The following is a 13606-nucleotide window of genomic DNA, read 5'->3' as shown; positions in this document are numbered from 1 at the left end:
CACCCCCGCAGCCAGGCCCTCCCAGGTGGGAGGCAGAAGCACAGAGGTGGGCGCCCAGCCGACAACATGCCACGCAGGCAGGAAGGCAGAGAGGGCCAGAAGCAGGTGTTTGGATTTCGTTTTAATGAGTTGCATCAGTGCTATGTGAGCAGAGCTGTAGCGGAGCCTCTGGCAGGGCAGGGGTAGAGCCAGTGGGCACACAGGAGGCAGCGAGCAGGGGAAAGCCTCGGGAGCAGAGGCCAAGCAAGCAGCCCCCACTCTTTCTGTCTGCTTACGGGTATACTCAGAGCTCTGGTAGTGCAGGACCAGCCTCGCTAGGGGCACAGGAAGACATGTACAGACACCAGGGATGGAGCAATGCTGTTTTTCTGGACATTTTCAGACTTCTCAGACTTTAAAAAAGGCCAGACCCGAACCCTAGCAAGTAGATTTACTGACTTGGCAGTAGCTTCCACCTACTGCCCCGCACCAGAAAATGCGCTCGAAATGCCCAGCCCCAGGCTGCAGCACTGACCCCATGTGCTCAGACACCCTGTGCTCCCAGCAGGCCCAGAAGCGTCAAAACAAGTTGTGGGTGCATGGTTCCCCCTGGGGCTAACGTTTGCACATAGCAGCTCATAACTTTCTGCATCCCCATGCTGGAGGATTTGAAGCTACAGCAGAGCTTCACGCCTGCACGTCAGGGTTTCTTTTCTGCACCCATCAGCTTTGAACCAGCCACCCTGCCAAAGTCAGGCAGAGTGAGATGAAACAGGGAACAGCAACAGAGGGAACAACAGCACGGAGTGACTCAGGGCTGGCAAACTACCATTAGCAAAGGGATTATTGCATTTCTCTGTTACAAAGAGAAATCTAATGGCTAATAACAAAAGCAACAAAGTTCATAGCTCGTCTGGTGCTGTGTGGCTGCGTGCCGGGAGTTACATGTCAGCGGGGCAGTTAAGCTGATCCGTGGGCATCATTTTCTCAGTGTCGATCTTGTAGGACTGGAGGACGCTCTTCAGGTGCTCCACGGTCTCCGGGTGCATGTCGGGAGTTCTTGACATAATCCAGGCATAGTCAACGTGGAAGAGCCAGAGGATGTTCGTGCAGGAGTACACCAGCGAATAGTTTTCGTAGTCGGTGGAGATTACCCAGTAAGGGGCAGAAGGCATGACTAGGGGAAGGAAGGGCTGGGTTACACGTGGCAGGTGACCCTCTCTGCACAGCAGATGGCTACAGCCTCACTCCCGGGGCTGTTCCCACTTCTGCTGCTGCCAAGATGCACAGCTGCGGTCAGCCCAGGGAGCTGTGATTTATAAAGCCCTAGCAGGACTCCTTGTTCTGCCAGAAGGACTCGAGAAAGCCATGAAGCCCTGAACTGGAAGGTCTTGCTGGGAAGTTAACGCTGTGACCTGCACAGCTTGTCCAGGCCACTGAAAAGCAGCCCAGCCCGTAGCCGTATACAGGGTGCCTGCGCGGCACGGGCTGCGGGCAGAGAGGTGCGGTGGTGCCTCCGCAGTGCCTGGGATGGACTGGCTGCTCCCGCGAGCAACACCTGCACCTCCTGTACGTGTCCTCCCATACCTCCAAATAACCACGCAAGTGCTGTCAAACAGCCAAGGGAAAGGTGCGAGGAAGTACAGTAAGAGGGGGCACAGGGGGGATTTATTCTCGCTTTCCCAAGTGTTGCTGCAGGCAAGGTGCCGTGCCATGCGGGAGGAACAAAATGCACCGTCCTTCACAGGCCCCTCTGGTATGTTACATTCACAGGGGAGGACAAAAGCAAACAAAACCGCATTATTAAAGACTATTAAAAAGGAGCTTGTAAACAGAGGCGGTGTGGGCTGGTCGCCATACCACCGTGCCCAAAAAAGCAAGCCTATTCCTGCCTCCCGCACCAGCAGCCCTCTCCCTCCCCATCTGTGAAATGGCCTGGAGTGCTGGAGAGGCTGCCAGTCTCTCTCGCTTTGATTTTTTTTTATAAACACCCTCAAACCACCAACGGCTGCTCCAAGCCCCATGCCTTCGTTCTGTGGCACTGCCAAGCCCCCCGGCAGGCTCACCCCTGGCTCTGTGGCTCTGCACCGCTGATGCCAGGGGAGCTGAGCCCGCTCCGTGCCAGCAGCCCCACACAGACTTACACCAGTTGAAGCGGACACTGAGCTTGGCCGGCTCCTTCACATCCGTGTGCATGATTTCTCCTTCAACTTCGTTAACTTTGCCACTGGAACTACGGGGAGAAGGACACAGCAAGAAATAGAATTAGGTGAGCTTGAAATCACATTTAAGACTTCATGTCCAGTAAATTACTCTCCGGATGCACCAGGAGGGGCTGGGCCCTGTACCAGCTAACCCGGGGATAGCTCGCCTGCAGGGATGGGTTCAGCAGCACCCAGGACACACCAGGTCCTGGGGAAAACACTGTCCTGGGTCACACAGCCCCTGTGCCCCAGGTGCCTCTCTTTTCCTTGCTGCCTCCTCCTCGACACCAAAATCCCAGCACTGGTGCTGCTGACATTGAAGGCACAGCACTGTGCAGCCTGCAGGCTCCCTCTGCCCTGCTCCGTTGCCCCGCAGTGCCCTGTGTGGTGCCAAATTTTTTATTTTATTATTTTTTTAAGGGTTGGGGGACAGAGCTCGGCCTGGTGACACTTGTCACCACTGCTTACGGGCAGTGGGAGCATGGTGCTGGGAGGAGCGGTGCAATGCGACCACGGTGGGACCCTGGCCCGAGGCACATGCTCACCGCTGTTTAGTGACCTGCATTTTTTGGAAGGCAGCACACTCATCCACACACAAATTACCTGGCCCTGCTTGGTGAGTTGGGGTTTGTTTCGCTGCAGGTGCAGAGCACTGCCCTGCTGGCAGCAGGCTCTGCCACTTGGCTGCCCGTCTTGTAATTGCATTTATTCCCCGCATGCCTCACGACCTAGACGCTGCCCCTGGGGCAGGAAACTTTCAGTTTCCTGTGAAACAGGAACACCCAAGGAGGCAGAAGCTCATGTCTCAAGAGCAGCACCCTGTGCCGCTTTGCCTAAGTCGCTTTGTATCTCCAGCTCACTTTTCCTGCATGTAAAAAAGGTGGAATGTGTGTGTGTGTGTGTGTGTGTGTGTGTGCATCTGCAGCCCCTGGTCCCGTTGGGATGCCCCACCTGCACCTCCCGCAGGTAACCACAGCTGTTTGCTTGTCTGGTGCATCCCCAGCATAGGCGCTGAAGCAGCACTGCTGGAGAGCAGCATGGAAGCAGCTCCCTGCCAGACACAAAGCGTGTTGCTGTGGTGTTGTTGTGAAGCAGAACAAAGTCCCCACAGCATGCCAGGGAGCGCAGGGACCGCGCTTCCCTCCCTGCTCGCTCACGCGCTCATCCTGCCCCTGGCACCCCGTGATACCATGGCTTGTGGCAGAGCCAGACAGAGCAACATCCGAGCCTGTGCCTCCCCCAGCATCCCCACGCCCAGAAACAGGTGGTTTGGAGAAAAATCACCCCCAGAGAGAGCAAGAGAGGTGGTGGGAACACCGCTAGTGCAGGCTCAGCCTGCACGCGAGCACTTACAGCAGCTCCTTGTTGATCACTTTAAACTTCCCGTTCTCCTTCAGCGAGTAATTTGCCTGGATGCAGCTTCCTTTCTCGAAATTCGAGGGCAGCTTTTCTATCTCGTACCATTTTCCCAAATACTGAGAAAAGAAAGTCCAGAGAGAAGCTTTGAGCACCAGGGGCCGGAGCAGAGCACCCGGGCTCTGCTGGCGGCACGGCTGAGCCCGATCGGTTCATAGGAGCCGCGGGCACTGCAGCGGGCACTGCTCAGCGCGGGGCTGAGCGAGCACTGTACCAGGTGGAGAACGGAGAACAGGACCAGCATCACCCCACTGCCTTGGGGCTCCCAGGCTGGACCCTTCAAACCCACCCCATGCCCGGTCACTGCACCGCTGCTCCCCTGCCACCTGCGCCCCCCTTGCTGCCCGCTGTGAGGTTTCAGAAGGCGCGTCACACCTTGGAGATATCGAAGTCCTCCTGCACGGGGGGGTCTGGGCACGGCCCCATGTGAAACATCTGCCCGTTCCCGAAGCCGAGGAGACCGAGCAGGACTGAGAGCCGCACTGCCGTGCCCAGCATGGTTGTGCCGGGATGCAGGTGGGAAACGGACCTGGGAAGGAGGAAAGTAGCTGAGGTGGGCCCCGAGAGGCGGCAGGAGGGACAGCACAGCTTTTGTGCTGGGATGTTGGCAGCGCTGCGGTGTGCGGGATGGGAAGTAGGTGAGGAGCCCCGTCAGCACCAAACAAAGCACAATCCACCCCCCTGAGGCGTGCTGCGAGGAAGGAGATGGCCCCTTTTCCTGCAGCACGCCCTCCCAGCCCTGTGCCCAGGGGCACGATGCTGCATCCCCCTCCGCTGGTGCTCACCCAGCGCAGCCCCAAGGTCAGGACACTTTCTGGGCCAGCAGCTCCTCCTTAGGAGCAGTGGTAGCATTTTCCCCAAGTTTTAAAGACAAGCCCAGCCTGCCTCCAGCTGCGGGCTGCGAAGGGGCACTGCCTCTCTTCATTCGGACACATACCTTGGCTGATGAGGTGCAGCGATGCTCTGCAGAGGGCCAGGGCTGCCAGGATCAGCTCTGTAGCGAGCTCCCCGCCTCACGGCTTTATAAGCGTGCCAGGACCGTCATTATTCAGCACCAGCGCAAGCCACTCCCTGGTCCTAGACGTGTTTTGTTTTTTTGGAGGGCCAGTCAGCTGCTTTAGATCTGCAGCTGGTACGAAGCCGGAGATGGGCTGCAACTTGGCTGCTCACCCAGGCAAACAAAGGCGCCCCGTGTGTCTGTGCTCAGCTCCCCAGCTGCTCAGCTCCCTGCTGCCCAGCCGCCTGCAGCGCCCAGGAGCAGCCCTCACCGCAGCCCTGGGTGCGGATGGCAGGGAGAGGAGAAGGACTGCAGCCCCTGAGAAAGCAGCAGCAGCTCCTGTCCTGCTCCCTCTGACCCACGAGCAGCCACCGCCGTGCTCCCAGGGGCGATGTGTGACCCCCTGCCCCACGCAGAGCCTGGTCTGGGGGCTCCAAGTCCCTGCAGATGCTCGGGGCAGTGGCAGCATGCTCAGGGACACACCGGCATCCCAGGGGATGCAGCAGGGGGACCAGCACCAGGGTGAAACTCCTGCCAGGAGGGGGAACGCTGGCTCCTCCACACCTACCAGGCCGTGCCAGGAGGACTGTCACAGCATGAGTTTTGTTAGGTGACACGGGCGATGGCACGTGGCCTGTAATGTGTGTTCATGGCAGGCTCCGAACCATCCCCATCCCAGTCAGCCCCGGTACACGGGGAAGACTGAGCACCGAGAGGCATCGCAGGCTCATCCGGGGAGCTGCAAGGTATTTGGCAGGTATTTTTCTAGATTTCTAAATCTCATTATGAGTGAAAGATGCCTGTGCAATTAGTTCCATGCTGACCTGACAGTTTTTCCAACAAGTGCCCACCAAATGATTTTGACAGCGGCGCAGTCATCTGTGAACGCTGCCGGTCCCGGGAGTTATGCAAGGAGAGTTGAGTAACAGGCAGGATGCTCCGTGCCTTCAATTACATTTTTTGAAATCTTATCTCTGCTGAGACTTTCACTCCATGTGTGCTCTCACATGCACCATGTGCCCTCCTCACACATACGCACACATGCTCAGGAGCCCCTGGCTGCCCAAATGATGTCCCAAGAGCCAATGTCGTCCCCCCCCCCCCCCCCTGAAAAAAGGCCATCAATGGAGGAACGGGCCAGGGCAGCCCCGGGTGCCTCGAAGCAGAGCCCTGGCTGCTGGGACCTGCCTGGGGCTGGTCCCACCACCTCGAGGGGCACGTTTCTGGGCTCTGCTGGCCGTCGTGGTGCTGTGAGCCCGGCCACACAGAGCAAGGGGTCAGGGAAAAGCTGAACCTTCGGATCCCAGCTAATTGTGGGGTGGGGAGGGCTCACCTCCACCTGGCGGGCGGCTCCTGCCCGGGAGCAAAGGAGCGGAGGCACATCAAAGGGCAGGAAGCTGGAGCAGGGGTGGGAGGACAGGAAGGAGGAGAAGCCGGGGGAAACAAGGCAAGGGGGGAGCAGGAGACACGCTCCGAGCGCTTCGCGCAGGAATGAAGCCTCCCCCGCATTTCTGGGTGACGAAGCAGCTGCAGGGCAGGAGCAGAGGGGAGGGTGGAGCGGGGCAGGCTCAGGGGGCGAGGCAGGTGTGGGGTGCGTGGGCGCAAGGGGAGGCAGGAGTGGGTGCAGCAAGGGAAACCCTTGTTGCCATAAGCCGGAGCTGCAGACAAAACCCAGCCAGCTGAGGGCCGGGTAGGACACTCCACACCACCCCTGAAGCTCCGTCTGCAGGTGACCCCGCTTCATGCGGAGCTGAGGTTGTCCCATCACGCACCCCACACCACCCTGAAGCCAGCTCCTGGCACCTATGCGATGGAGAAGCTTTATCTGGCCAGGCCAGGGGACCTGACCCCGAGGGACAGGCTGTCTCACCACACCTGTCCCCCAGCACCCCGCCAGGGCTGCTGCCTGCTCCTCACCACGGGGCTGCCAGCTGGGCCACAGAGAAGCCTGTGGTGGCAGCGGGCACCTGAACTTCCTGGGGGGTGTCTCCTCCTTCAAAATGCCATCTCCTCCGTCCACCTCCCCCACGTACCTGGAGAGCTCCATGGCGCATGTATCATGGTGTTGGTTGTAAGCTTCAGGTGGAAGCGCTTCTCCGGGAGCAGAGGCCGTGGTGGACGTGGGGTTGGGGCCAGGCTTGTGGCAGGCAGCTCCTGGGGTGCTGTTGCAGCAGGTTGGCGGAACAGACCTGGGGTTTTCGGCAACACCAGCATCTCAGCCCTGTGATGGGATCCGATCAGGACAGCCTAGAAACTGCTCAGGCTCACACCAGCCAGAAGAGCCTCCGGTGGAGGCCCTGTGGGGCCCTGGGGCTCCGGGCCCAGCCTCTGCCCGTGGGACACCGCCAGCTCCTGCCCGGGGAGCTGCCCGCCCAGGGCTGGCCCCACGAGGAGCCTTCATCTCCCGATGGGGCCTGAGCAACCCGACCGTGTGGGGGCTGCAGAGCTGCCACCTGTTGCCGTGCTGTGACGGGCCTGGCCTCAGGGCCCTGCCTCCCGTGCCCCAGTGCTGGGGCCTCTCTGCAGGACCTTTGGTGCCAGGGCAGGGACATCCCAAGCCCGAGGCCATACTGAGTGGACAGCTCTTCCCCCTACAGAAGATGCCTTCCCTCCTTTTCTCTGCCTTTTCTCCTGCAAGTTCATTTTGGTTGTTTTTTTCTGCCTCCGCTAAAGGAAACGTGGCTTTGGGAAAGCCAAACAGGCTGAAACGTGTATGGAGACAAAAATGAGCCCGCAGGGGAAAAGGCAGAGAAAGGGAGGGCAGGTGGGAATTTTCTTCTGTTTCTAGGAGTGGCAGAAAGTGCTTTGAAATCTGTTTGTGCAAAACAGTGCAGAATTTCCAAGTACAGTTATGGTACCAAATGAAGTAGACAAGCTCTGGAAGCGTGAACTGGCCTCCGGGGCTGTGGGAACTTGGTCCAAGCAAGTGCACGAAAGATGTCGTGATCCACCTGTATACAATTAGTGAGTAGTTCTCCACCCTGGAAATTATCCAATTATATATTCAAAACACAAGAAACTAAAGAGAGGGACTTAAGAAGTTGTAAAGCTAAACAAGACATTGTTATTTGAGGGACAATCCTTGAAGAACAGGCTTTGTGGCAGGGCTCTGAGGAAGGCTCCCCTGCCTGGTCTGTACTGCTGCTGAGGTCTGGAAGGACAAGTCCCTGGGGAGAGAAGCTAGTGGGGTCCCCACCTGTCTGAAAGCAGAAAAAAATGAAATAGACAAAAGAAAAATAAGGTCAGTGAGGCAAAAAACAGAGTGGGACAAGTCTCGGCATTCAGGACTACATCGCAGAGCCAGAGCTGGATCAGCAATAAAACTTTGGTCTGGCCGCACTTCACCCCGGGGATGTGCTCACCCTAAAAACCAGAGCTCGGACAGTGCTCGATCCCAGCTTTGCAGCAAGTCCCACAAGTGCCCTGCACTAAGGTCAACTGCACACTGATAAATAAGGTCCCTTTTTGTTTGTTTGTTTTAATTATCACCTCTTACACCAGGTACCAGGCACGCCGTGCATCAGCCTGGCTTTGCTCTCGCAGAGAAGAGCAAGCAGAAAGGCGCAGCAGAAGGGGGCAGAGTAGCACCTCCGCAGGACAGGGCTGTGACAGCGGCCCCACAGCCGTGCTGGGACTGCCGCTGGCTGCCAGTGCCGCGGCTCAGCCCAGGGTGCTGCCACCCGGGGTGCTGCCACCCTGGGGCGCCCCGAGCCAGGCAGCGCCAGCAGCCCAGGGCTCACCCCGCATGCCCCATCCAGCCCCTGGGGCTTTTATTCCTGTGTTCGTAATGCTTTTTTTGCAGTCCTTAAGCGGTCCCCAGCATACTGAAACATTTTCCAAATGCTTTAAAAAATGTCATTAAGCACACTTAGAGAGCTTCTCCTGCAGGGGGACCTTCTGTTCTCCCTGGGGAGGCACAAGGACCTGCTCGCAGCATTGCTGGGGCTGTCCAGGGGGTGCCCAAGCACGGCTAGTTAACCCCCCGGCACTATTTTCTGCAGCTAGCACATATTTCAGCACCTTAGCTCAGGAATGCATTAACGCAGTTACACAATTGTATTTTCTGTAACCTATATGCAACCCATGTGTTCCTCCTGATACAGGTTCATAGCACGCGGGTAGAGAATTTTAAGAGCCCCCTTTCAGAAAGACCAAGTCACATCTTTCAGCACATGCTGAAAGCACATGTCATAAAGACAGCAGCCTAGGCGTTGGCTTTGCCCATGAATAGCTGCACTGAGGCCATGACGCCAGAGCACGCAAGCCTTACAGTGAAACACAGGGCTAAGTGTTTGCTAGGATGGAGTTTATGTTATACTGAAAATAAATAACATAAATTCAGTGGTCAGTGCTCTGACTGCGTTTCAATACATAGTTACACTTTGAAATGGCACAGAGAGACCTTTCACAGCAAGTTTCAATCAAACGAGTTAGGAGATTTTAGGAATAATTAATTCAGACAGCATTAAAGATGCTTTTATCTGTGCTTCACCCCCAGGGACACGAGCCAGGCCTGTATTTCAGTACAAACAGACTTGGAGTGAGGCAATGGATGCTTTATCCAATTACTCTGAATTTTTCCAAAAACACGTCGTAATTTCATTCCCTGCCATGATTATTCTTACAAAATAGTTGTTATCCATGGAATAGAGCAAAAGCTTCCTAAGCCAGGCCAGAGGTACAGGAGCATCTCCGGAACTTCCCAGGGATGGGGTGAACAACCTGGGATCAGTTTCAAGCTCCTGAGTGCCTGTGCTGGCAGCCACCTCCCCTGCCTGCCCCCGCTGGGGGGTCCTGCTCCTCCTGAAGGAAGCAGGCAGCTCATGCGTGGCTCAGGGGCTGGAAAAGCACCAGAGGAGAGAAAAAAGGGCGCAGACATGCACAGGGAAGGTGCTGTGCTGTGCACCCAATGCCTGAGCACCCCTGGGCAGCCAGCAAGCAGGAAGGAGAGGCAAGGACGCGGGGTGCTGGCAGCCTGCTGACTGATTGCCATGGAGACTGGTTAAAGTCTCACCAGGAAAATGAGTTCTGGTGCAGCACTTGACCCCAGGAGGCGGCGTGATTGCTCTGGCAGCACTTAGGCAGCAGGAGACGATGCAGAGCTTCCCCCAGGCTGCCGTTCAGGGTCACTGGGCACATGCCCGTGGGGCAATGGTTAACCTCGGGGCCAGGTTAAAAGCAGCTCAGCAGTGCTAATGTCTGCCCTCAGCCTGGCACCTTCCCGCCCCAGGCTATAAGTGTTGAGAGGACTTTGGAAGTCCCTTGCAGCAGCCTTCACGCAGAAGGCTGCTGCCGTATTTTTTATTCTACAGCCAAAAGTAATTCAGCCTATAGAAATGGGGAGAGGTAACACTTATTCTGACATTGGTCCCAACAACAAAACGAGTCAACCAACAGCTATGCAGCGCAGTACATACTTGTTGTTTTTCCACTTTCCAGCACACTTCCAGGACAGTGGCAGAGGTGGTGCAGGTGGCGAGGGAGCTCAGCACAGGCCGAGCGAGCTGTTCAGAGCTTCGCAAGCCAGCGGCAGTGCCAGGAGCAGAACTGCTGGAGCTAGACAGAAGTCTTTGTTACAGCACTACAAAAGTCTTCACATTACAGCACTAAAACAAAACAGCTCTTACCTGATTACTTCCCAAAAGGCTCACTCTACAGTCAAAGCAGAGATTTTCTTCAATTTCAGTCACCAGAGCTCTCTGGCTGTGTGGTGGTGAGGACAGGGTAACTGCAGTGCTCTACATATCACCTGACAGCTCCTGCGTGACAGAAACCGTACAGACAAGGGGCCAAAGCACCTGGCACAAAGCACCTGGTTTTGGTGGCGGACAGCTTTGTGGCTGGAAAGCAGTACTGCAAATCCACAGGTAGCGGGCTGGGCAGAGGCTGCTCTGTTACTGCTCTGCTTGCAGTAAGGACTGGGAGGCAAACCACCCTCAGAGAGAGGAATTAAACCGCCCCGAGGGAAGTGAATTGCTGCGTGTTCGCTGTATAATGGACATGATAACCACACGGATCGCAGGCTTGGCCAAGCCCCGTGCCCGGGGCTGCCCCCTGCCCCAGTGAGGCGCTGCTGTCGGGCAGCCCACACCACCCGTGCCTGGAGCTGGGGCTGTGCTCGCAGCACAGCTCGGTGGTGCAGTCATCCTGAAGCGATGTGAAGAGCTGCTTTTTGCTATAGAGATGCTGCACGAGAAGGCACTGCATGCTGAAGATCACACAGCTTTGTGCCTCTTGGTAAGCTTCTGTCAGGGCAAAACTACTATTTCACACCATTATTTTTAGGTGAAGCCTCAGCTCTGTTACCTCCCTGAACAAGTGCTAGGGGAGAACACAATATGGCTGTATCAGCAGTACCCTCAGGCTCCCAGCTCCACTAGGAATGAATTAACTCTGGCTGGCTCCAGGCCAGGCCCTGGAGGTGGAGCTGGCTCTGTTACAAATTTTCATGCTATTTGTAGCATTTCTCCCATCCCCATTGCTCAAGTTGCCAGCTGAGAAACTTGCTGGTATTGGTTTGGGTTTGTTTCTAAGGCATTTCTCAGCATTGTGGTCACATAAGAAGCTGAAAACTCACCTTTTGAAACCCCAGCCAGAAAGACAGGTGCTGCTGTTGCCGTGTTCCTGTTTACACAGCATCACTGTGTTTGGGGCAGCCTCCAGGCCAGGAAGATGAAACCATTCCGTGTTTCCTAGGTCTTAAAGTTTGCAAAATGCGAAGCAAGTCTCCCACTTCAGGCGCACTGGGTGGCACTGTTGCAGAGCTGGGTGCAGCTGAGCCAGCATCGATCAATGCAGGGATTCAGCAGCCTTACTCACGTGTGGTGCCTGTTGTAGAGATTTTCAGTACAGCCTTCTAATCTTCATTTGACATATCACTTTTTTTTTGTTTGTTTTCCAGCTGATAATGCTATTTTTCTTTGATTTCTTTTCAAGGGCAACATCCAGCTGAATTTCTGCATGGTGGTTTAAACCCATGGCTCCAGCTAGCAGAAGCGGTGGGTAGGATGCCACGTGCATTTCCAGCTTCTGCACCCGATACCCTGAGCCTCACCTCCTTGTCAGACCAAATGAATTTCTTCTTCAAATGCTGTTTTTCCCTCAGTCAAGCAGACTGCAAGGCATATCCAACACAACACAGCTCACTTTTGGTATAGTTCACCTCCTGACCGATTTTGAAACAGTTTGAGCTCTTTCAGCCATATGAGAACAGCAAACCTAGGATGTCACCCACCTGCAGCAGTGGTAAAGACTCCTGGAGCCCAGAGGAAGAAGCATACAGGCTTACTCGCTGTGCAGCTCAGCGTACAGGTAAGGACATACAAGACTATCAACGAGGGATCTCTACAGCAACTTCTTGCCCCTGCCTGAGACAAACCACTTCCTCTGCAGCTCTTGCAGCTTAGAAGAGCCTTCTGCTTCCTCTTGACTTTCGTAGATGATCTTTATTTATTCCACCTGCTATAAACTTTGTCTTCTAAATTCTCTCTCTCCCTTTGCTGCTAGTGGAGGTTTCAAGCTGGGTGTCAGCCAAGAACCACAGGTGCCATGACGTCAGGGACACTCACTGGGACTGCTCTCTGTTTTGGGACTTGTTTTGTGGTCGATACAAAGAGAACCTGGAGCTATTTGGAGTACCCAGACAGGTTCACAGCGCTCACTTGGGGGGCCCCAGGAGTCCCCCTGCTGTTAAGCTAGACCAGAGCAAACAGCACACAGAGGACGACGTCTTGGCTCCCAGTTATCACAGAGAACCATCCTGATTTGAAGAAAAACAGAAACATTTTGCAAAAGCTGAAGGGTGTATCAAGGGAATGTGCAGAAAAAGGTACAACACCACCACGGTCTGGGCAGCTTGCCCCTGAAAGGAAAGCCACAGGCACCTTTGGCAGCCTAACTCCTCACAGGACACCATGTCAGCAACGAGCATGGACTTCCACAGGATTTCCACTGAGCTTTCTTCCGACTCCTCTGTCCTCCAGCTTTGGAGGTCACTCTAAATGGAATTTTCTTCCCTCTGTTATTCATCAGCAAGACAACAATCTGCCCTCAATGTCTGCACAAACGCAACACTACAGCACAAAACAAGGGTTTAGCTGCCTCAGGGAACAGATTTCACAAACAAGTTGGCTGCCCAGGGAGGTGGTTGAGTCACCATCCCTGGAGGTCTTTAAAAGACGTTTAGATGTAGCCCTTAGTGATACGGTTTAGTGGAGGACTTGTTAGTGTTAGGGCAGAGGTTGGACTAGATGATCTTGGAGGTCTCTTCCAACCTAGATGATTCTGTGATTCTGTGAAGTTTTCACTGGACACTGAGCAGCTGCAGGAAGTTCAGGATGGGAAGGGACCTGCTTGGTCACCGTACAGAAACATTTGACACTTGCTCTTCCCATGCCCGCACTCCGCTCCTCTCACCCCCAGACATCCACTCGGAGCTCCCACCAAGGCAGAAATCAGACCGGGTGCTGGCAGCTCACCTGAGCTCTTCTCAGAGGGGCAGAGGAAGGGGCTCGGGCTCACGTGCTGTGAAATCCCAGCCGTGGCTCTGGCACGAGGTCCTTGCATGGCCTTGGACAGTTCTTGGCTTGCGAGTCTCCGTTCTGTCTGTAAGAAGAGCTAATCCTTATTAACAGGCAGCTGTAGCATTTGGATTAATTACATGCAGAATGCTGAGGCAACGAATAACATATCACCACCCTCCCAACGGTGTCATTTGAGGAAACCACATCAAATATAAATACTGATAATGTATGCATTTGCAGAGGCCTCTCTCTGGCTGCCTTTTGCTAATGAAACATGGGAGCTGTGAGACTGCAAATGCGCTGTTGTTCTCAAAAAGCCATATGCAGCTCAGGCAGTGCACTGACACGGACACAGACACACACAGACGGATGCAGCATCCCCCAGCTGCGTAGCTGAGACCTAGGCAGAGGCGGGACAACTTGGAGACTCGTTAAACACCACCAAGACTGAACACGGACAGGCACTGTGAATGATTCCCAAGTAGAGC

General features: G+C 55.4%; 2 protein-coding genes across 12 annotated transcripts in view; both read right to left on the bottom strand.

Annotated features, from left to right (window-relative positions):
• Positions 1–108: 108 nt before the first annotated feature.
• On the bottom strand, positions 109–4684 carry APOD (apolipoprotein D). The gene is made up of 5 exons (XM_083849183.1): positions 4537–4684; positions 3975–4128; positions 3537–3658; positions 2124–2212; positions 109–1156 (listed from the first exon to the last, which is right to left on the bottom strand). The coding sequence occupies exons 2-5, from the start codon at positions 4095–4097 to the stop codon at positions 921–923; spliced, it is 570 nt and encodes a 189-aa protein (XP_083705309.1). The 5' UTR covers positions 4098–4128; positions 4537–4684; the 3' UTR covers positions 109–920.
• A 186-nt stretch (positions 4685–4870) lies between these two features.
• LOC310904423 (D-beta-hydroxybutyrate dehydrogenase, mitochondrial-like) overlaps positions 4871–13606 on the bottom strand; it is a gene marked incomplete at its 5' end in the record, with an annotated part of 29599 nt that continues 20863 nt past the window's right edge. The window contains 3 exons of one of the 11 annotated variants that reach the window (XM_083849163.1): positions 4871–6817; positions 10014–10152; positions 10224–13199. In XM_083849163.1, coding sequence (XP_083705289.1) covers positions 5642–6643 — 1002 coding nt within the window. In that variant the 3' untranslated portion in view covers positions 4871–5641. Of the gene's footprint in view, positions 13201–13606 lie in introns of those variants that run through there. The other 10 variants (XM_083849157.1, XM_083849159.1, XM_083849161.1 and 7 more) reach the window with 10 other exon arrangements.

Source organism: Anser anser, assembly GCF_964211835.1.
Source record: "Anser anser genome assembly, chromosome: 9".
Lineage (NCBI taxonomy): Eukaryota > Metazoa > Chordata > Aves > Anseriformes > Anatidae > Anser > Anser anser.
Note: the sequence above shows the minus strand (reverse complement) of the source record. Positions and strands in the feature narration are given on the sequence as shown.